This window comes from Acartia tonsa, chromosome 4 (assembly GCF_053477335.1).
Source record: "Acartia tonsa isolate MP-2025a chromosome 4, ASM5347733v1, whole genome shotgun sequence".
In the NCBI taxonomy this organism is placed as follows: domain Eukaryota; kingdom Metazoa; phylum Arthropoda; class Copepoda; order Calanoida; family Acartiidae; genus Acartia; species Acartia tonsa.
The window spans coordinates 41,414,003-41,438,905 of NC_137263.1; the positions used below are offsets into that span (position 1 = coordinate 41,414,003).

Consider the following 24,903-nt stretch of genomic DNA (forward strand, 5'->3'; position numbering starts at 1 on the left):
TAGGATTTCTTCCTTTTTCATTAAGATTATAAAAACAAGGATGGCAACATCCATGAAAGCGAGGCTCGACAAATTAGATATAATTACAAATAAAAATTAAAACTTATAGATTAAAAATTGTTTGTACTACTTTATAATAAGACAAAACATTTTTCATTATTACCCAAACGATTTAATTGTAATTAAAATTTATTAAATAGAATTATAATTCATATCGCCATACAACAGAGTTCATATACTTCAAACAACATGCTCAATTGTCCCAGGAATACTTGTCCAAATTATAAATTATTCATATGAATAATTTTGTAAAAAATTTATATTGAAACATGTAAAGACGTATATTACGAACGTAAATCTTTTCTTTATCAAATATAACAAAATCAATTGTAACTTTTACAAGAAATCTCTTTGATTGTCATAGAAAGATTTTGTGACTGTTTTGTGGAGGCAATACATTTTTAATGGGTGTGCTTCTCCCAAAATAGCCTTTTGATTATTAAATATCAAAGGCAAAACTTATCAAAAACTTTATTTTGCTCATAATCTTATTCCGTTTATTTTCTCAAAATAGTTTTTTTAGGTTTGATTATTTATTGGGTTTTTTAAGTCCAACCCTTAACAGTCGGGCCCTGTGTCGCACCTTAATCGGTCGGGGGGGGGGGGAGCGTTCAACGCCCCACCCTATTATCTCAATTCCTATTAGAGCTAGAGGGCTAATTTTTGTGCAAGTCCGCTGTTTGATAAAGAATTTCAAACCTTAAGTAGGTCAAAGTCAATTTTCGCTTCCTTCACCCTTTTATTCAACAACCTTTGTTTTTAGGTCCTTTTTTACTTAAAAATTTCAAACGGCTGTAATTTTCTTATTTTTAAAGCTAGAAGAACATAAAAAGTCACGCAGTTTGGGCTCTTTATCTTTCACACACAGAAAATGAGATAGAAAAAACCGGAGGGGGCGGCGTTCAACGACCCCCCCCCCCCCGACCGTTAAGGATAATGCATACAAAATTTAATTCTAACAATATATCCAAGAATGACGTTTTAACAAGAGAATAACAATGGTATAATTGGTATAACTTCTCAAAATATATCCTTATCTCAATACTTTTTTTAATCCTTAAAAAGTAAAATAAAGAAAATACTTATTTTACACGAATAAAGACAGTTCTATACAATTGACAAAGAAAGGTATTCTTTTTTACTCTTTTACTATATTCAAAACTAGCGGCTACGCCCCCTAGAAGCCTCTAGGGGCACTTGAGGAGGGGAGAGTCGAATTTGATAACCCAATTTCTTATTTAAAATTTTAAAAGAAAAAGTAAAAAAAAAATTTGGGGGAGGGGGAATTTTTTTTCTAGGGGTGATTTCTCGTGGAAGGGTGGTGGTACCCTCCCTCAAAATAGTTATAAACCTTCCCAGGAAATATGAGAAGCTACCCTGTTGAGGAGAACCCGATCGGTTCAGCGATTAGCGAGATCCTTCGGGACAGACAAAAAACGCTTACTACTTTAATACACTAAAAGAGAAGATTATTCTTTATCACATTAATCTCTTAATTGACATGAAAAATATTGATATAACAATAAAACATGTATATTACTGAAATACTTTGCTGTTAATTGTTTTGTTTAAACTCTAAAGCCCTGCTGTATACTTGATCCCAAAAATGACAATATTTTTTGCAAACCCGTTTCTTACACTTTTCAATGTGTTACATTATTTGTCTGGCGCAAAAATAAGCGCCAACAATAATCCGAGGATTCCAATAAACATACACTCATAATTGCCGCCAAATTTAGGTTCCCCCAGCCAATGAGAGGCCGGAACCAATAAATATTTCGACACAGCTGGACCAATCAGAGGCCGGCCTCGCTGGATGCTCCCAGAGGAAGATTTTTTTTGTGTTTGAAAATGTTTCTATATTTGAGTATAGTACATAGAGTGGTGGAGACAAGGTGATTGAAATGGAGGTGACAGCAGGTGCTAATTATGATGCACCTGTCCTTGGTGAAGGTGTTCATAATGCTGATGTTATCCTAGCACTTCTTACACAAAATAAAGAGCTTGAAGGTACAAATTTAGTTCTGAGTTTTTGTTAAATGGTGTTATTTTTTGCGCTCGTGTCCTTATTTTAAAATGGTTCTTTATATTTGACAAACAAGACAAAAATCTTATGAAAATATAAATACTGAAAAAAATATATTTAGTAATAAAATTATAATTTACATATGTTTGATGTGTTAGGCTAGGGAAGGTTAGGCAAGACTAAAGCAACAATCTTGAAACCTGTGTGAAAAGACCCTAAAATTTATTAATTAGATAGTTCATAAAATACCGAGATCTTAATTAAAAAACCTTACTACTTTCTTACAAAAAAATAAAAGATCAATTATTTTTAGAAATAAAATATAAACATTTATAACTCAAGTTTTTCAACCCCCGTTTGTAATTTTTGTTTTAAGAGAAAAAAAATTTCCAAAGTCGATCCAACCCAAAATAGTTATTAAACTTCCGAGAAGCTACTGTAAAGGGGAACCTTGTCGGTTCAGTGGTTAGCGAGATCTTTATGTACAGACACACAGATATCCTATTACTTAATAATAAGGATATATATACATTATTAATATTTTTAGTGATTTTCTTTTCTATGGGATCTTCAACGAAATTTAAAATATCTCTAAGTAAAACAAAGTACTAAAAAAGGATACCATATATTTAAAAGGTTGCATGTCTTTAATAGATAAAGCTGATCGATAAGCGGCTAATCACGTAAAAATACATAATAATCTTCTTCAGTGCAACTTATCCATTTAGACTTTACTTCCCTGTCTAGTAATATTAATATATAAAACAGTCTAATTGTAGCTGTGGCTCGAAGGCAGATTTTTTACACTTTTTCGCTAGGTTTCATTCAGATCTAAATATCCATATATAAATATATGTATATTTTAATCGGATTAATTTAGAAGGAAGCAAAATAGGTTATTGCTACAAAAAATATAATTCATTACATTTAAGTTTTATAAATATAATCGATGTACACCAATCAAAGTCAAATTAAGTTCTAAATTAAAAAATTTGATTTTTAACTGTTACGTTGGATTTTAAAAAAGGTTTTTATGTTTCTTTGACTTTAGTAGTACGTTTAACTTTTTGGTGTTTTCGAATTTTTATTTTCTCATATTTGTAAAGAAAAATATTTGATTTTTCACAAAAACAAGTAAAGTTATTAATAGCAAATCTATTTCCTAGAAGAAAATATTTTTTAAATTTTGAATATACTTTTCTTACAAATTATTTAATTACTCATTTATTACCTAAGGTTTCTTCAACTTGTACGCATTTAGAAACCTTTCAAACATCAGTATTTTTACCAACAGTTTAAAGAATTCTTTCATTTGTTCTGATAAAATTTATATGAGTTATTTTTTACTTATGGCTCATTGGCTTTAAATTCTTTGATTACTCAATATTCTCTAGAAAGCCCCATAAGGTTTCTGGTCTCTAATGAAGATCTAATCTTCTGGGAAAAAGCTAATTTTTTTTTAGAAAACTGGATATAATACGATGATAGACATAGTGTTCCGTATGGAGGAGAACCGGTTCCAATCCACCGGATATTAATCGGATTCGAATGAATACGAGAAAAATAATTAAAAATTAGATGGAATTGAGGTAGATTGAGCAGCCAACTGACGAATAATGCGATTGCGATACAACCATGCATAAAACTAAAAAATAAGAATAGTTATTTCTCACATCGTATTATAAACTGTTTTCCGCGGAAATAAAATGTACAATTATAAAATTACTAGCCTACAGCTCACGTTGTTCACTGGTCTGTAATGTAATATTAAATATCCGTACTGGAAAGGTAGAAGGCTGAGCAAATATTAAGGTATAAAATCCGATTTATTAAGAATTCAGGGTTAAGACAGAAGGCTTATTTTATGTTTGCTGACCAATGCATGTATACTCTAAGAATAATATTGTCTGTCGGTCTATCGGTAATGCTCTTAAATAATTTTCCCAGCTTTTATCGAAGATATTTTTTGTGTAAAGATTCAAATACCACTAAGTATCATTACTCAGTATGTCTGTCTTTTGTGCACCCTTTTTGCTTTCATTTGCTTTGCCTTTTATTTTTTTAATTCAAGAGCTTCTATAGTTATGGATTTTGTCATCCTTTCTGTTAAATGTTAGTACCGAAGTCAAAAAATTTAAATTTAAAAAGTTTTATTTTCTGTCTTAAGTGCTCTGAAATAAATAAAATTACTGTATGAGAAATGTTTATTTTCCCTTCTGCTATTTAATATAGAAGGTTTATTTTTTTGGAAAGCAATGCACTTCTGTACGCCTATAGCTAAAATATTTGTTTTGTATTACATTTTTTATCAAGATTATAATGGAACATTTGCAAAATTCATTTTCCGCTGTTATTTAGTAGCGAATCTCATTTATAATTCAAAATGTCTGTCCGTTCGTCTGCTGTTGGCTAGGATTAGGGGAAAATGTGATTTTCTTATTTACTAATCAATGGCTGAAAAACTGTGTAAATATTCCCAACATAGCTTGCCAGTATGGACCTCATTTATTGGTCAGTTTGAAAAGGGATTGTATAATATTAATGATCTATTTCTTGTTAAAAGCAAAACTATTCTACAGTGGGGGTTGGTCTGTCCATCCAAATATCCCTAACAGATAGTTCTGATTGTTAATTTAGGCATATTAGAATTGTCCTATTGAATTCAAACTCGACATTAAAATTTTTGAAACTGTTATGTCCTCTCCCCTAATTCTCTCTCGTTCTCTCTCTCTCTATCCCCTAATTCTCTCTCGTTCTCTCTCTTTCTTTCTCTCTCTCTCTCTCTCTCTCTCTCTCTCTCTCTCTCTCTCTCTCTCTCTCTCCCTCTATCCCCCTGTTCTCTCTCTATATATATCCCCCCGTTCTCTCTCTCTCTCTTTTCTCTTTCCCCTCGTTCTCTCTCTCTCTACCTCTCTCTCTATCTACCCGTTCTCTCTCTTTCTTTTAAAAATATTAAGCTGCACATAAAGATTACGACTTTAATTAACGTCTTATTTTATAATATCTGTTTAACTGATTTATTCAGTAATTTTTTGTTTTATCTATATTTAATGTAACAATACACGATATAACGTTTTGCCTCATTTTTTTAACATTTTAAAAGAATATACACCTAATATTTTTCATTTCAAATTTTTGTCCTGAAAGGGTTAAAATGTTTAGTTTAATATCAGACCACATTACGGGAGTGTCGCATGAATCAATTTATATTAAAACTAAGTTTTCTTAGATTTACTATATTATAAATTTAAATTTTCTGTGTTATGAATAGAAATCAAATACTTCAATGTTACTCAAATAGCAACATGAATTAAAAAAACTGAATTAATGATGCTAAAAGTAGAATAATGGGTCTTATCGTTCTGGTCAATGAGAATTTAATAGGGATTATTGGAGCAATATGAGTTTTTAACATTCTTTACTTGGAGAATTCGAGCTCGATTATAGACGTTTATTTCCTATATAGATCTTACATGGATCTTGATGCAATACAGCAGGCCGTTTTGTACATGTTAAAAATTAGAAGATTTCATTAAATAAAAGTAATCGCAAATATACTTAGTAAATAACCAGTTTTTTTAGCCCCGAAATGCATTTTTAAATTCGTAAAAACTGGATATAATAAGATGCTAGACATAGTTTTTTCGTATGGATGAGAACCGGTTCTAACCCACCGGATATTAATCGGTTTCGAATGAATACGAGAAAAGTTATTTCTAATTATTTATTGTTATTGTCTGGTTTAATTTTTGATGTTTGGTTGTGTTTCTAACCTAATTAATAAGAGTCTGGTATCTGTTCTTTTCTGGGAATACTAGGATAAGTAAAAGATTTTCAAACAAATCATTGGAAATAGTTATAATCCTTAGATAAAAGTAACAGGATATCTGACTATCTTTAGCAAAGAAATTTCAAAAGTATATTTCATCTAAAAGTCATTTACGTTTAATTTCTAACCCAAATGCCCTCCCCTCCCTCCTTTATAGATTGTAGGAGGGGGGAGGAGGGGGGAATTAACCTTTAACTTTCAATTTTATCATTTAAAAACCTTTAAAAACTGTTTTAATAAAATAAAACTAGAGAGATATTTTGACACACTGACGGATATCATATTAATTTTATATAAGAATTTAAGATTTATATTAGAAAATAATTTCCTCTAAATTTTTCATTTTATCTACACACCTTTTTGTTTCTCCATATACTTATGACTACATCTTAGTTTCTAAACTACTGAACAGAATGCAAAGGAATCAAGGAAAAACAAGTAATGCATTAATAATACAGGAATCCGAGGATAGGTAAGTGAGAAACAAAAAGAGTTCATTGCTGATTGCAAAATTGTAATTCTTTGCTTTTTTAAAATTTTCCCCCAATTTGAAATAAAAACTTTTGGTTGGATATTATTTGTAAACCATTAAAACCTTTAAAATATTGAACTAAAAATGTTTGTCTCTTATCCTACTCAGTAAGAAATCAAAGACTTTTAAATGTAGTTGTTTTTATTAGATTCTTAATTTACCTATAGAGACTAAGGCAATTAAGTGGAATCTTTAACTTTTTATGAAGTTAGCTTTTCAAATAGATATAAGAGTGTATGTAAATTATTTTATTTTTATCTTATAATATACCTTAACTGATTGCGAAGATTTAAGCTGCCTATTTAAGGTTAGATTTGATGAAGCTTAAAAGAACCTTGCAGGGTTTAAGCCCTGCAAGGTCTAGATACAAGTTTTTAGAAGGGAGGTATATACATTCTACTTATCTATTAAAGGGATTATACCACTTAAAGGTATGTTTTAACCAAATGAAAGAGTTATGAAATTGTGTTCAGGAAATCCTCTATAATTAATAAAGAATGACTTTATGTGTGTATGTCTGCTAGATTTAGATATTGGCACAGGGCAGGTTCAATGCAGGCTAGGGGAGAAGCCACTAGTAACGGGAAAATTGAGTTAGGATTGGTTTGGAGAAGTACAGAGTAGGCTGTATGACAGATAATTTAATAAACTAAAGTAAGACAATAGATTAGGCTCTACTATAGTCAGGGAATTTATATACACAATACTGATCATTAATATCCATGTTAGACTGTTGTGTTCCTATTGTATCATATAAGATATAATATAATTGGTAATGGTAAATGCAGATTGTTTTTTTATATCGTTTTAACTGTAATTGATTTGGCGTAAATGATTTTGTAAGTTGATAAAAGTTATGTTTCGCATCGTATTATAGACAGCTTTCCGCGAATATAATAAAAATCATATATAAAATCGTATTAAGACAATTTTCACGAATACTAAAATAAAATTAAAAGATTAATACCAGTTTTGTTAGCCCCGAGGGGCATGACTTTTTAAGTATGGCTGAGAACCGGTTCTAATCTACCGGATATTAATCGGTTTCGAAGCCATACTGGAATATGTTAGCTTTGGCCACTTATAAATGCTGTAAAAACGACATGTACCCAAGCATCCAGTTTTGACTAGTATTGTTTAAAGATAATGTTTAATTTTTTATAAATCTGATTTTACAAGTTTTTTTAAAACTTCATAAAAAAAATAAGGGAATTTGAATTTATTGATATTTTTGCAAAGAAACCCTAAATATTTGTTTCAAAAGCTTTTTATACAAAAGTTATAAAAGATTCTTTTTATATTTCTTTCGTGTATTGAAAACAGTCTAACACATGACAAGTCATAAAAAAATACTATTGATATTAATAACCTTTCCTATGAGAAGGGAAAACTGGAAAGAGTATCCAAATCTACAACATATAACATTTATCCGTTTGACTCGCTTTCAATGTGTTTAATTCCATTAGACATCTGTTCCAACTATTCATTGTGAGCCCTGTCCTATAGTTTAACAGCTCCTTAAACTATTTTCTCAACGCCCATTACACCCTGCGTATCCTCCCTTTTAACTCCCTATGTTAGTTGAAAAATTATACATTAACTTTTTAGCAGCAAAGCTACTCTGTGACTCACTTTATCCGTCCATAATGCTATGGGGGCAAAGTATTTACAGGGCGAAAATTTAGACATTTTGAGGATTTATTGTTGCATTTGGTAGCTTAGTTAGTTAATGTTATCAGAAAAAAATTTAAATAGAATCATAACATTTTTAAAAAAATATTGATTATTCAAACTTTTTTATTTATTTACTATATGATTCTTTTTTATTAAAAAAAAATATGAAATGAATAAATTTGATAGATCAAACTTATTTTTTTTATTTTCAGCAACATATTTCCACCATTTATGAGAGCACCCCCCCCCCCCTCCCCCCACTAAAGTTGTACACAGACAGACTGACAAAGTGAATTATATTATCAGTGATCATAGATAATAAAGTAAATGGTACTCTGGAGTATTTCTGGCGAGGGACCAATAAATGGCCAACAGTCGCCAGATGGTACTTCAGACAGGGATTCAGGGATATGTCATTAGCAACATGAAATTGAACATCTCTAAATTATTTTGGTGTAAGAACAAAAGCTTGCAAAGTCCTGGATTTACATTATTTAGTTTTATGTTAAAGATTTCTTGCGCGATTTTACTTCTCCGAAATATATTCCAAGCGCATTTGCTCTAAAATTACCATTTCATACAGTGTCATATATATCATAGACATCTAAGGGTAAGGGTTAAGGGGTGTTTACTCCCTTTAATCCTTTGAAACTCACCATTTTAACCCCCTCAAAATATAAAGCTTAGATATTCCTGATCTAAATAATATCTATATTGAAGCTTTGACATGATGATTTAGAGCCCTGGATGTAAATATATTATTGTTTCAATGTCTAAAAAAGTGATATAGCTATTCCCCTATCCCTGAGTGACGGGAACAGAATTGATATTCATTACTAACAACTAGGGATAGAGGCATCTATTCAGAAGTGGAAAAAAACACAGCTTTGAAATTGATAAAAATGCTTATAATTTATGTATTTACCCTTTTTTTACCCAGATACTTCATGTTAAGATGTTTTTAAACAGTTCTTGGGTAAGCTGGTAAAAATTCAAACTAAAATAGTTTAATTAAGCCACAAGAGAAAGTGCTGGTGTTAGTAAACTTTTAAGAATATTTCACCATGAGGAAATTATCAAAGAAAAAAAAAGATCAAAAATTAATTATAATCAATTATAAACATTATTTAGTTTATGAGTTCTAATGTTTTGTTTTGGCCATTTCAAAATTTTAGATTTGTTGGTTTTACAGGAATACCCAACCGTATCCTTTCCAATCTTTAAAGAGCTTGAAAAACCCTCGGATTAAGCATCCGAGAGAATATACAGATAGAGAGAGAGAAAGAAATAAAGAGAGAGAGAGAGAGAGAGAGAGAGAGAGAGAGAGCGACTTAGCATAAAAGGGATTAATATCATTCAACTTGTTTTACGGTCTGAGCAATTTATGGAACACAGTAATAGTGTCTGACTGATTATGACGTAACAAAAAAAATTAGCCAATGAGAGGCCACTATAAATTTTACCATTGGTCAATAACGGCCTTTCATTGGCTAATTTTTTTTTGTTACGTCATAATCAGTCAGACACTATTACTGTGTTCCAATTTATGGACCTAACCATTTCCCCTCCCCTTCTTAATTCCTTCATACGACAAAGTGACAGATTTCCCCCTCCCCCAATAAACGGATGTATTCCCTACCCTTCCATCCGTTTTGTGTTAATAAGTTATATGACAAATATATACATATGTTAGCAAATCATTATTCATGAATATTGGCTACTTTTCATTATATTTAAAAATCATTTTATTAATTGACTTGGAATAGACAAAGATAATTTTAGTAGATTTTTATAAAAATATTTTTGAGGATTTTTTTGCTTTTTAAAACTTTCAAAACCTTTTAAATCTGTTATTAGTTGATTAAGCAGAAAATTACATATACTATTAGGGTGGTTGTTTTTTACATACATTGCTATGACTTAAAATACATAAAATTTAGGATTTAATTCTATAGATGCTCCGCAGATATTATTGTGCCTAATGGATCTAGACATCGCCATCAAGGCAAGGCATGAGCAAATATATCTATAATTGAAACTAAAGTATTTTCATTTCTACTAAAATTACATTATTTTCTTAACTGTAGGAAAATTTTGGTCACCCTATTTTATGTTTGTATGAATGTATATGATGATTGTTGCTGAGTGTCAACAAATTATTAATAGTATTTATCATAAGGACTATGTAAGGATACAATGGATGGTTGGTCACTATAATAAGCTATTTTTGCTTTTCCTAATATTAATGTAACAGGATGTCTGTCTGTTTATCAAAAAATCTCGCAAACCGGAGAACTGATATTGTTCTCCTGTTCGGTGAAGCTTCTTATAGGTCCAGGAAAGGATTAAACATGTTTTTTGGAAGAGTAATTTTTAAAAGTTTTGCTCATTTAAATTTAAGCAATTTTACAATATCTTTATTGGAGATCTTTATTGACCGATCGTAGAGAATCTGCACTTCAAATATCATTAATAATGATATAAATATTGGCCGTTTAATTCGGTTTCCATTTTTTTCTTTTATCGTCTAGTGTCATGAAGATAATTGTTTGACTTTTAAATAGACCACTCGTGGGAACATCATTTTTGCTTAATTTAACATATTATCATTTTAAATGGACAATTACCCTTTTTTTTGTTTACAAAGGACACTCCATGAATGTAGATATTGTGAGAGATTCTAGCATACCCTAAAAAAAATGTTTCTCCGAGCTGGCTAATAAAAGGATACCCTAATCCTCACACACAACCCTGACCATGAAGGAAAATATTGACCAATATCTGAGAACTATATTAGCAACTTAAATAAAGTTGACACTCTTGCAAAATGCCTGTAACTTTCTTGTTTGTAGATTTATTTTAAAAATCCAATATAAATTTTTATTTCTGTGCTTCTTTTGGATATTATTGTTCTTCTTTATCAAAAGTATTCTTGAGTATAAAACGAAATAACAAATAAATCAATATTTTATTTATTGTAAAAAATTAAAATATTGGACTATCCTTTCTAAAATGTTATACTAATATTCTTAATTGGGTCGATGACAAATTAATGACATGCTGTATCACGGGATGGGGGCGTGATTTAAATGTGTAGTATACTCCTTTGATTAAACTCAATTTACGGGTTTTTATATAATTGCAACGTAGTTATAAGACTTTTGGTAGCAATAAATTGAGACGTTGGGTATCCCTCTAACTGAACCGATTTTTGATTAGTCAATGGTCTAAATTTGTCTCGGCCAGGATATGATTAAAAGCCTAAATCGGCCAAGGAATAGCCGAGTACAATATTTTTAAACTTAAAAAATTAAAAATAAAGAGCTAAATGATTTATTGCGTCTTTCTCTTTTTATCGACAGACGCACTTGGATATATTATTTTCATAATTAATTATATGTATTTCCCATGTTAACGTCACCTTATGTGTAAATTTGGTGAGCTACATTAATGAGCAGCGTTGTTAAGTTAGGATGGAAGAATTTTGTAATGAAAGCAAAAGTGGGGTAGAGGATAAGGGATGGGGTAAAACGAGTTATCAAAAGACCAAAAAATCTTGCCAGTGGAACAAATTCAACCCTTAATTGATATGGGGTGAGAATTATACAACTTATATTGTATATAAAAAACTACTTTAAGTGAAGTTATTATGATCATTGACACATAATGTATGTGTTGATTAATTAGTTTTAGGACGTGTTTTTATCTAGGGAATATAAAAATTAGGGACAGTTTTAAAGTAATTTGTGAATCTAATCAAAATGATAAAATAAAAGTCTTTTTTCCTACTTGTTCTAAAAAAGATTTCAAATTGTCTTATTTTGCTTTTCTAGAAATATTTGAATTAGGCCAGTTAAATTTAAAAAAAAAAACTTCAATTTAAAAAAAAAGTATAAACCAAATGTAATGTCTTTTGGCTTTTATATGTACTAATTGTCCAAAAAACAATAGGCACAACATCTAGTAGATAAAAATATAATATATTTTGTTTTATTTAGGCTATATAAGACTCCTATATGTAAATTTATTTTCAACTATTGCCATCTTTGAGATAAAAATTAAACTATTTTATCTGTATTTCAGCCACGATACCTAAATGCGGAGCCTGCGGGGGGATGATCCTTGAAAGATATATTCTACGTGTACTTGAAACTCCTTGGCATACAAAGTGTCTTGTTTGTGCTTCTTGTAAACACCCACTAAGGTAAATTCAGACTTATTTTCTAGGAAGCACTTGAAAGTGTCATGTGTGACGTCATAAAAATAAGTCTATTAATGAACACAGTAATAGTGTCTGACTAATTATGACGTAACAAAAAAAATAGCAAATGAGAGGCCGTTATTAACCAATGGTAAAATTTATAGTGGCCTCTCATTGGCTAATTTTTTTTTGTTACGTCATAATCAGTCAGACACTATTACTGTGTTCCTATTATTCATTTCTTTTTAAGGGGGTTTTCTTTCCCACTTCTCCTCTCAACCCTCCTTTCTTTGACGTCACACATGACATTTTTAAGCGCTTCTGTTTCTAGATGGTATTTGAGCGTTCTAAGCCTTTTAACTATTAATATGCTATTCGTTTTTCTCTCTTCTCTTTCCAAATTTAATACTTTTGTACGTGACATTACTTCTATATACCTATAATACTCAAATCATCCATAGTCATGTGTTTTAGTCATTATATGTCTTAAAAAGTATTCTATTTCTGACGTTTTTAGGGATAAGTGTTTTGCTAAAAATGGTGAAGTTTATTGCAGAGAAGATTTTTTCAGGTAAATTTGTTTGAAAACTTTATGCTATATATCTGGCATTCCAGGGAACTTAAGGGATAAGACAATGGGTGATTAATTGCTGTACCCCAAATAACCTCTTCTGTAGATTAAAATTGTTGATGGAAAAGTTTGGAATGCTGGTTTGTACAACTCAATTAAGGTTTTTTTTTAAATTACCAAAGTTTTTCAGCCAATCACGTGTTCATAATTCTTTAGGGACCAGAGGTGGATTCTTAAAAAAATTTGCCCCACTAATCGCTTAGTGGGGCATAATTGTTTTCGTGAAAAATCCACCAAAATCACATTATAAATCTACAAAAATTATACAAAATCATAGAAGGGTTAATAACATAAGGTTTTATTTAATTTAAGTAAATTTTTTATGTGATTTTGGAGGGTTTTTTTAAGAATCCACCTCAGTATAGTTTACAGTCAAATGTCCCCTCCCTTGTGTATTTCTGAATTATTATAGAAAGAAGAGTTAATTCAATTGTACTTGTTTTCAAATAAATGAAAGGAATGCAATTTCTAGCTGTGTAAAAGCAATGCATCCTTTCAAGCACAAAAAAATGGGTAAAAACCTGACAGTTGCAAATGTGTGCTAGTTACAAAGTGTCAGACATATAAGTCAAGATGTTTTTGCATTCTTTTAATCAACTTTTTGCCAAGACAAATTCATTTCTGCAATACATTTTTGGTTGATTTTGTATACTACACATGTTCTATTTTCAGTTAACAATTTCTTTGACCTGGCATAGCAACCCTTTAACTAGAACTAGAATTTATTTTAAATGAACAATAAAAAATAAGATAAATAACATTTCAGAAAATTTGGACGTAAATGCTCCGGTTGTGGCGAGGGCATTCCCCCCAGCACCGTGGTGAGGAAGGCACAGGAGCACGTCTATCATGTCGAGTGTTTCGGTTGTGTGCTCTGCTCCAGGAAGCTGGACACTGGTGATGAATTCTACCTGATGGAGGACAACAAGCTTCTCTGCAAAGCAGACTATGATAGTGCGAAAGCCAAAGGTATGAAAACAACAATTTTTGTTTGTTGAATGGAACTGATTTTTTTATGACCACCCATTTGCCCACAAATTGTACTTAATCTGAAAGTATTTTTTTTATTTAGCCGCAGATTATAATGACGGCACCGACGGCAACAAGAGGCCGAGAACTACAATCACAGCTAGACAAATGGAAGTGCTGAAAAATGCTTATAAAACCAGTCCAAAACCTGCCAGGTATATTTATTTTATTTTTGCAGTTTTTTTCTGAGACTTATTAATTTGAAATCAAACACTTTAGTTAAGTCGAAACTACATAAAATTAATTATAAGTATGCTGGGAGGGAGGGGACATTGGATTGTTTATTACACTAGTCCCTAAAGTTTTATAATAAATATTTCCTATAAGTTGGCTGAACAGTTTTAGGAACTTTCATTGAATTTTGATTGGTTGGTTGATTAAGTTAGGTGTCCATAGCTTTCAACCACTAATTGGTATAAAGAGAATGAGTAATTTTATACATCTTTATCGGAATAATACATAAATTTATCGGCCATTGTCTTATCCCTTTAGAACCCTGATAAGTATGAATATTTTACTGATAATCTTTGATTTAAAAAAAAAATAAAAGAAAGTTATTTATATTATAGACATGTACGTGAACAGTTAGCAGCTGATACAGGCCTTGATATGAGAGTTGTTCAAGTATGGTTTCAAAACAGGTAAAAATCTTTTTAAATAAAAAGCAACAATTTGCTTTTAAAGCAGCAATATAAAACTACGAAGAAACTGTAGCCATAAACGGAAAACACAAAGACGTACAAGCTTTTTGGAGAGGGGGGAGGGTTATTAGGTACAAAATTTCAAGTGGGGAGGAGTGCGAATTCAACAATTATAGGGGGTCTAAAATGGCTTCACCACTTATAAATATCAATATGTAAAATGTTGGGGGGATACCTCCTCACTCCCCCCCCCCCCCCCCACCTCCTGGATGTTTTTGTCCAACATGCATGAAATTATTTCTTAAATTAATTTTTATTTTTTCCACCCTTAAAATTAATCATGAAAGTTTTTATGTTATTCCAAAATGATATGAGAATGTTAAAAAGAGGGAATAAAATAAATAAGGCGTTGTCCTACCTTACCCATCCAAAATCGTCAAAATACACAACAGACCGTATTATATACTTAAAACACATTATCTTTCTGTTTTCCTTGGGCGTGGTAAATTATACCAAAAAAGTAAAGTAATTTTAGTAATTAAAAATTTTCAACACATGGCAAAAATTATAAAATTTATAAAGTCAGTAATGTGAATACTGTTTTAGAGATCGTATGCCACCTATAAAACATGGTTTTTTTGAGGATTTATTTATTTCAAAGTTGAATTTTTTTAGGCGAGCTAAAGAGAAAAGATTGAAGAAGGACGCTGGTAGGGCTAGATGGGGACAATATTTTAGGTAATATTTTATGGAGATACGGAAAGTGTCATGTGTGACGTCATAAAAATACGTCTTAAAAGGAAGGATGAGAGGAGAATTGGAAAAGGAAATGCGTAAAAAGAGATGGATTTAGACATATTTTTATGACGTCACACATGAGACTTTCCGTATCTCCATATTTTGTCAGTAATTTAAAATTGAATGTAATATAAAAGGTTTGAATTAAAATTTCTGTCAACAAAAAAAATTCTTGCTACTCCCCCGATTTGGATTTTATTAAAATATTTTGGATCATGGAAAGAAAACGAAGTAGCTGGTTTCACCATATTTTCATAGCAGCTTTCATAGGTTATTTTAGGTAAAATTGGGTTAGGTAAATGTTGATGATTGCCCCGCAGGGTTAGAGTCCTCCGCAGGGGCTAGCAATAGGATAAAAGCTACTGTGGAAACTCGCTTCTTCGTTTTCGTTCCATGATCCAACTATTTTGTCATTGCAATAACATGAACCAATGGCTTCAACCTAATCTAAACATTCTATAAAAATTTGTTGTTCAGGGGGTTGAAAAGTCCCATGTCCCCCGGACGAGAGAAGCGGGGTGGAACTGACAGTGATAGAGATAGTGAACTGGACTTGGACTATTCACAATGTAAGTTATTCTTGTGTATAAAACAGAGATAGTCAACTGGATTTGTTTTTTGAAAGTTGGGTTTGGTGAGTTTATCTTAACTAGTAAATTCAGTTCAAAAATTTTAATTTACAAAGAAGAAGAATTTCTAGAACTTCTAAATTGCCCTTTGTTCCCTAAAACAAAATTATTTCTTTATTTCCCCCAGTGGGCCTCTATAACCTCTCAAACCCCTCTCTTACCCCCCCCCCCTCTTAACACTAAAAAAAGATATATATCCATGGGTAGTATCCCATTCATCTATTAAGGGACCAATATAATTACTCCCCTCCCCATGCATTGTTAATTATTTTAATTATGTTGTAATTTAACCCTAAATCTTTCTTGGCCCAACCTAATATTTCTAATATTATATTACAAAAGAATCAAAAATATAGAGGGGGAGGTTTTTTGTAAGATCCATGGTTGTTAGAATGGATATTGCTACTCCATGTAAGGTATCTCCCCCGAGAATTGACACAAAAACAATAAATCCCAACTAATTTGATAACATTCCAATAAAATGCTTTAATATTTGATGCATCAAAAACAAGGAAAATAAATTTTGTACACAAAAATAAAAAGTTATATCTAAAAAAAATTATAACAATAGATGAATAATCGGGATTACTACTACTTCCCATACTTCTTCAATTTTTTTCAATTCAAAATACAAGAATTTGCATATAATTTCATATTTCAAAACATTTTTGAGTTTTCTTTTGTGTCTCCTGGGTGCTACGGGAGTTAGAGAGTGATAATTCATCTAAAGGAAAATTATTTGTCATCTGATTTTCTAAAATAATCATAAGTGAGACAAAATTCATTGTTTTTTATAGTCCAAATGTTTACAATGGACAACTTACCGCTGTATAGAATAAAAAATAGAAAATTTGGAGGCAAAATAAATTTTCTTAAGATAAAATATCCCTTAGAGCAAGGAGTTTTCTTTGAATGTTTGATGCGTACCTGTCAAAATAATCAAATTATGCTCCCTGTTCACTATGGCGAGTCAGGAAGGAAGCGGACAATAGACTGTAAATTACACTGGTACCCAAAGTTTAATAACCATGCGTTGACTCAAAACTTTTGAAACTCTTATCGAATGTCCAAACTTTCAGACCAATAATTTTAATCTTTAGAAGTAATTTTGTTTATCATCATTGGAGATGCATATAAATTTATCGTTCTATCCCTTGAAATCCCTGATGGGGAGTGTATTCTATGCACTGTGCACCATGAATGACAATGGGGAAGTTAGAACAATATAATTTGTAAAGGGTGGTAACTAAAAAAGAAAATGTAGAAAATAAACATCATTTTAAACCTTCCATCTTTAACAGCCTCTTTATTAAATTAAAACTATTAAAGGTATGTTAAAGTCATCATCATTTTTTAACAACATACAGAAAATCATCTTTTTTTACCATTTAAAAGCATATTTTGCCTATTTCAAAGCCAACTTGAGCTTTTATCAAAAATTTTTATTGGGACACCCTTTATTGATATAAAAGTTGCATCCCCCTGGCTTGTTATTATCCCTTATAATCTCTCTCTATCCAGTTTAACTTAACCATTTTATCCTCAAATACAAGGTAGAATTTGTTCCACTGGCAAGAAATTTTGGTTTTTTGATAACCCGTTTTACCCCATCCCTTATCCTCTACCCCACTTTCCCTTTCATTACAAAATTCTTCCATCCTAACTTAACAACGCTACTCAATAATGTAGCTCACCAAATTTACACATAAGGTGACGTTAACATGGGAAATACATATAATTAATTATGAAAATAATATATCCAAGTGCGTCTGTCGATAAAAAGAGAAAGACGCAATCAATCATTTAGCTCTTTATTTTTAATTTTTTAAGTTTAAAAATATTGTACTCGGCTATTCCTTGGCCAGTTTAGGCTTTTAATCATATCCTGGCCGAGACAAATTTAGACCATTGACTAATCAAAAATCGGTTCAGTTAGAGGGATACCCAACGTCTCATTTTATTGCTACCCAAGTCTTATAACTACGTTGTAATAATATGTAACCCCCTAAATTAAGTTAAGATAAATGTGTACTATATATATTTAAATCACGCCCCTACCGCGTGGGTTAGTTTGGCACTCCTTTGTCAACAACCAAATACAAAACTTATTTATGAAAATATGAAAATTCCATAGAAACAGTTCTTTTTCTAATAAATATTTCATAAGTGAAATGGGTAAATATAAGAGAAAGCATAATCTCCTCAATTTAAAAAAGAAGTACTTTTATTTGTATAAAAATCATCTTTAGCCAATAAACCATTAACACATGCATGAAAGTTTTGGTTTATGCCAATATATTTTAAATTCTGATATATTCCTTAATTGATTAATTGATAGAAATATGAAATTATATTTGTTAAAGCACTTCTTATTATATTAATAAGTCTGTTTCATTATATTTTGTTTGTTAAAGGGACAATGCTTAACTTTGTTATTTTGGCAACATATGCACAGTGCGATCTTTTGCCAAAAAACGGGACATTTAGAGTAGACAAAAGTAAACTTCAATAAATAAGCTTGTATTTGAAGAAATGATGTAATTTCTTTTGCTTTAACTCGGAAATAACTGAAATTTTGCCTCTGTTAACTTCTAATGTGCATTTGGTAAGTACGTCTTGCTGTTTTGGAGGAGCGAAGTTACCCTATTTTTAAAAAATCTATAAAACTTCATAACTTTAGTTAGGATAGGAATATTTTAACAAAATTAACGTCTATGTAAATATTTCTTCAATGCAAACAATGTTTGTGAACAAGAATATAGCGTCAGGTGCACCCAGTTCGAGTCCCGGCATTTTTAGGTAGGTCCAGTATAAGATATAAACAACAATAACATAATTTTCAAAACACTTTTGATTTTGTGTTAATACCTTTATTCTAAGTCTAGCTATCTTCATTTAAAGTTTTATAAGAATATAAACATAATTACTTATATTATATTCTCTCTCAAACGTATATTTCTCTCTCTCTCTCTCTGATGCGTATATAATGTTTTTGCAATATTATAATTAATACCCATATTTGAATTTCTGCTGGACCAAAACCAGTTAGAAATACAAATTAATTTAGAACACATGAAATTTAGCAAATTTAATTGCTGAAATAAAATTACTTATAAGTCATCTTTATTTAATGACTCCTTTAACCCTTAAATATCCATTAAAACCGTATGAACAGCAAAAATCGTTAATAATCTCGCCAACGGCGGCAAATAACGGCGTAACGGTTGGCCGGAGGCAAATAATGCAGAAGTAAAGAAAGATCCGCCTCAAAAAGTTTGAAAACATTGCAGAGATGACTTTGGGCTCTAAAATGACTCCTTCCCCCTCTAACGGGGGAAAATTTGAAATTAACAAGAACGAAATTGTTCAAACCATGCTCAAATTGTAAAATGCTCAATTACTCAAAAACGGACAAGAGGCCCCAGGTTGTGAAAACTGTTTTATACACAATACATGTTGTATATTGATATTATTATTGCTAAACCCGGGGCCTCCTGTCCGTTTTTATGTAAAATGGAGAAAACTGATTTTTTTGGGTTTAAAATCTTAATATTTTTGGTGAAATTTTCTCACAAAATGTCAATTTACACCACCAAAAAAATTTTTTTTTAATTTTTTCTTTAATTTGACATTGGTACAGGTATCTGAAAAGTACCTCAATAAATTTTTTTTTCATAAGATGAACATAAATGTATTTTTGGTTGCTTTGAAAAAATTGTATAAAAAAATCTGGAAAATCATCAAAACTGAAAAGAAATTTTTCACTACCTTTTTTAAAAATGGCATAAACCCGCCAAAAATTAATATTTTTTAAAAATTTCTTTTCTAGCTGTCTACTTACAGCCATTATTAGGTCCTAGGATAGATAAAAGTCGATTTTAGATTTTTTGGATGTCCCGATTTTTTTCAAAAGATCGCACTGTGATATGTTTAGTTGCTCAGCTGCTTTATGAATAATGTATGTTCTTAATTTCGTAGGAATGAGACAATGTGCTTCAAACTTATAAGTTACCAGTATAATTTACAGTCCAGTGTCCTCTCCCTCCTTGATTAAAATCAATAATAATTAAAGTCTGTGTGTGCGAATGGGGCGTTTGTCCAAATTTAGGTATGGAGACCGCTCTTCTATGAGTACTACTAAAACCTACTTTTACTGCAATACACATAGACATTCTCATCGTCGGTTCGTTTGTTTAGAATGCTTAACCCTCTATTCCCACAAGTATAATACGAATTTGGTTGAGCTGGTGGAAGCTCAACAAAAGACCCACGCGAAGTATTATGCTGCTTTAATCTAAGAATAAATGGTTGGTTTTGATATTCGATCAGAATTATATAAGTATATTAAGTATTAAGGAAGGAAAATGTTTTTATAAAGTGTATTTATATTACAAGTGCATAAGTTAAGTATGAAAAATATTTACAGGATAAGTGTTAAAATCATAAGTAGAGTAGGACAGAAATGTGCCCTCAATTCATGCTAAGTACTAAGGGTCCTAAATTTAAACTACAATGCATGCCAAACAACTAAGTCATTACCTTTTAAAGCCAGAAAGAGAAGTTGATGGTAGGAGAGTCAATAAATAACTAAATAAATTTAAGAGGTACATGCTATAACATTAGCTTTGGACCAGGATCTTAGTGTTTGTCTGTGCAATTAAATGTCTGTATGTTAATTTGTGACGTAAATCAGGCATGGTTGTAGGCATACATATTTGTACTGATTGGTTACATGGTTACTTTAACAATAAACATAATGTCTTTAATAAACATATAATATTAGTAAATCACATACAAATTACCATAAATAGGCTAGCGTTACCCATATATGGTGTCATATAGGTAGAGATAGGCCTATGAATGCATAAAAGGATACAAATAATGCCTTGGGCCTAGCTAAAGTAATTGTGTCTTGTGCCTGAGCGCTACTGGATAATTGCGGGGCACACATCAATCAAATATTCATAATCTGCTCTATAACTTTATATCAAGCATGGATAGATAGTTTGGATGCGAAGCATTTCTGTAAAAGTCTTATATGTACGTTCAAAGAATTTGAAAATTGAGGATCGCATCTCCAAGTCCTTAAAGATTAAAAGTAGAGCAGAACAAACTAAAATAGATACACAATATAAGAAGATAATTTCATAGAAGTAAGTCTACAAAAAAAAATTCAAAAAAAATCTTTAAAAACCTAGTTTTGAGGCTTTAACATGAACTAAAGTGTTATAGTGTCCCTTAAAGTAATGTGCCATTAATAGGATTAAGGTCTTTATTCATCCATAAAAACTAAATGTCATAGTGTCCCTTGAAGTGATATGCCAGTGATATGATTAAGGTCTTTATTCACTAATTTAAACCAAAGTGTCAGAGTGTCACTTGAAGTGATTTGTCAGTGATAGAATTAAGGTCTGTATTCATCCATATGAACTGAAGTGTCATAGTGTCCCTTGAAGTGATGTGCCAGTCATAGAATTAAGGTCTTTATTCGTCAATATAAACTTAAGTGTCGTAGTTTCCCTTTTAAGTGATGTGCCAGTGATAGGATTAAGCTAGTAGGAGGATACAAAGTCAATAGGGAATAATTTTCAGGGATTACACTATGTGTGTGTGTGTGTGTGTGTTTGTGTGTGTATGGGGTGTATGTGTGTGTGTGTGTGTTTGGAGGGTGTATCCCAAGTCTATGGTTGGGTGGATTACTCAATGTGTGTGTGTGTGGGTGTGTGTTTGTGTTAAACCTGAAGCCCGAAAATAAAGGGCTGTGGGGGGAATTTTGTGTAGGAACTACTTTACAAATTACATTAAAAATTCAGACAGTTCATATTTTCTTTCTTTCTTTTTTTCTTTTTCTAGCATTTTATGTCGCTAGTTTTATTAAAGTTTTGTGAATTTTCAAACAATTTTATTTATTTTAGTTTATAAACCTTTAAGTTTATATGATAAAAAAAATTAAATATGATTCGAAACATGTATAGCCTTGCAAAAAAAAACAATGATATGTTTAGTTTCAAACTTTCAATAACACATTTGCTAAAAATTCAATAAATGATTTAATAGGACTACTACTTGAAAAAATTACAAATTATTACACAAATAGACCAACAGAAAACCAACTATTTATTCTAATTTACAAGTTTTATTTTTTTATTTAGCTCCACCCATAACACAAAAAATAAGTTTTATTGAATACATCTGTTATATTCATTGTGTTTATGCAATTCTATTTATAAATTATCAAATTATACCTATGTTTGTTAATAATAAATGTCTGTAATACAGATTGATAGACTTATACAATACAATAATGGTTAACAAAAATATACAAGAAATATCCCTGTATTTGCATATCAAACCATTTACACCCCATCCTCTTAATTTCATTTTTTATGTTATAGTGGTTTTAACTTCAAATTGCATCTCAGGCTCTAGCGGTATAGCCCTCGCAGAAGGCGGTATCCTAGCCAATGCGTGAGGCCTAACCAGGCTTAAATGAAATAAAACTAAGTAAACCCAATTTAACCTAACAAAACCTGTAATGCACTTCTAAATATTATTTAACTTATATACTTACCTACTAGAATCTTGACAAATATTTTCTACAAGTTTAAGATTGGGGGTGTTGGGGGGGGGGGGGGGGGGGTTATAAGTGCTCCAGTGGCAATTTAGGGAATACTACCAATATCTCCCATCCATCTCCTATTATTGGATTTTGCTCACTTAATGATTTATAATTTGATTACTTTCTTCCTATCTCTTTCTTTAGAGATAAACAAGGATAATTATCTACAGAAGTACTGCAGCAATAACATCTTATAAAACTTGCAATATTCCATTTGCAAACTCTTTAACTCTCATTTGCAAAAATGAACTAAAACATATAAAGATCATTAGCTCAAACACATTTAGAGTAACTGCAAAAATCTTTGTTTTCATTAATACCAGACATATTATCTTTTAAGAAAAGGTTGCGTGATATGATTTTTTCTGTTACCACCGATTTGAAGAAGCATATTTAATTTTAAAATAATCATTTTCATAATTTTCAGTGGACAGTAATGACAGTTTCTCTGTGGTTATTGAGCCTGGTGACATGGGTGGCTATCCCCCTCCCATGGGAGGCCCTCACCCACCCCCTCCACATCCTCTACACTTTCAAGAACACTTTGATCCTCTCTACCCACGTCCGCCGTACCATGGTAAGAAATTTTATTTTTAAGTGAAGCTTTGCAACAATTTTACATTCAGTGGTTAGAAATACTATTCTAATTTTGGACTTTTTCATTCTTATTAATTAACATCTTTCACAGTTTTCAATGTCTATATGTTTTTCAGGTGGCCTAGATGATGGAGGAGACTATGACCCACCCTCACCTGATTCTTGGGTCGGAGTTGGGGAGGGAGCCCCTCACTTCCCCCCTTAATAGGATACTGAGCTGAACGCGCATATTTCAATCCAAAGCTAAAGAGACTTTTTGATCAAAATTTATGTTCTTAGATACTTTTACCTTTAGTTTTTACATGTAAAATTAATTTTTGAATTATTTACAAACATATTATTGTTACTTTCACATTCCATTTTTAAAAAAACCAAAAGCTTTATCGAAATTAATTTGGAAGGAGTAACACACTTGAAGAAAAACTCTACTTTTTTGATTATTAGAATGACAATAAGACAGAATAAGTCATTGGGTTCCTTAAATTTAAGAGTATTGGTATAATGCAATTAATTCTAATAAGAACTACAGTTATAATTAGTTTTAAAAGTTTAAGACCCTTAGGGACACAAAATCAGGATTTTTTTACATTCTTCAGTTGCCTTAACCCATTTGTCCCCAAGAAAAATATGAAATAACCTTTGCTAGAATGTTTTGGTTATTGTTTAAAGTAAATCTGTTCTATGTCAGTATAATGTTTAAAAGAAATTCATAAACTTGTTTGTAAAGTCGCGGCTTTTTCAAAGCCTCACAGCGGTCGCGAATGTTTTTATTTATGAACTGCAGCTTTTTTGTCAAATGTAGGCGGTTTCCTCAAAGTAGCTAATCCAACCCCGAAACCTCCATTTTTTTCTAAATAAATAGAAAATAAAGGGTTAGGTTTTTTTTTGTGCTTTTGTCAGGATAGTTCACAGTGTAAGGGCATCACATTTATAGGTCCCGCACGCAACATTTAGACGCCGCTTTTATTATTTTGGTAAACCCACTAAATTTACATACAAATATAAAGCTTATTTGAACAAATTTTTCAAATCTGTAAATAATTTTTTGCACAAATTTACACTTTATAGATATTAATTGATTATTTTTGTTTATTTTTTATTCTTTTTGGCTCAATATTTTTAGGATAGGAATTTATTGTAATTTGTAAGAAAAAATGTTATGCATGACATCTTTTTTCTTTAACTCCTAGCTCTTTAGAAAGCGTAACTCTGTTTCTGAATGGTTGTATTAATTGTTACAAAAAAAGTGATATTGTAAACGGAACTAATATATATAATATATTATAAAACTTATGTTTAAAAATTAATAATAAATGTGCATATATGTAAGTTTTTGTTACTTCGTTTGGCTCAAGTATAGTTTGAAATCCACGATTTTATAAAGTTTAGTTCAGTATCCTCTTTTTCTTTAGAGTAATTAGATATCCACATCGCAATTTAATATTTAGGTTACCATCCTATAATATAAAGCAGAACGTTTTTCTATCTCGGAAATGATGATCTAAATTGTTTTTAGAGTAGGTTTAGGCTATTTTCCTGACCTCCACTCCCTACCCTAGACTCTAGAGGTCGGGAACGGAACAACTAGTATAACATATTATATCGTAGCGCAGCCATTCTATATTAATTGAATGTCT

General features: G+C 31.0%; 1 protein-coding gene across 1 annotated transcript; it reads left to right on the forward strand.

Annotated features, from left to right (window-relative positions):
* Nucleotides 1-1,925: 1,925 nt before the first annotated feature.
* LOC145317235 (LIM/homeobox protein Lhx3-like) lies at nucleotides 1,926-24,595 on the forward strand. The gene is made up of 10 exons (XM_080158219.1): nucleotides 1,926-2,070; nucleotides 12,205-12,325; nucleotides 12,840-12,893; nucleotides 13,720-13,922; nucleotides 14,026-14,137; nucleotides 14,552-14,623; nucleotides 15,299-15,361; nucleotides 15,899-15,990; nucleotides 23,097-23,246; nucleotides 23,383-24,595. The coding sequence occupies exons 1-10, from the start codon at nucleotides 1,965-1,967 to the stop codon at nucleotides 23,469-23,471; spliced, it is 1,062 nt and encodes a 353-aa protein (XP_080014345.1). The 5' UTR covers nucleotides 1,926-1,964; the 3' UTR covers nucleotides 23,472-24,595.
* The last annotated feature ends 308 nt before the right edge of the window (nucleotides 24,596-24,903 follow it).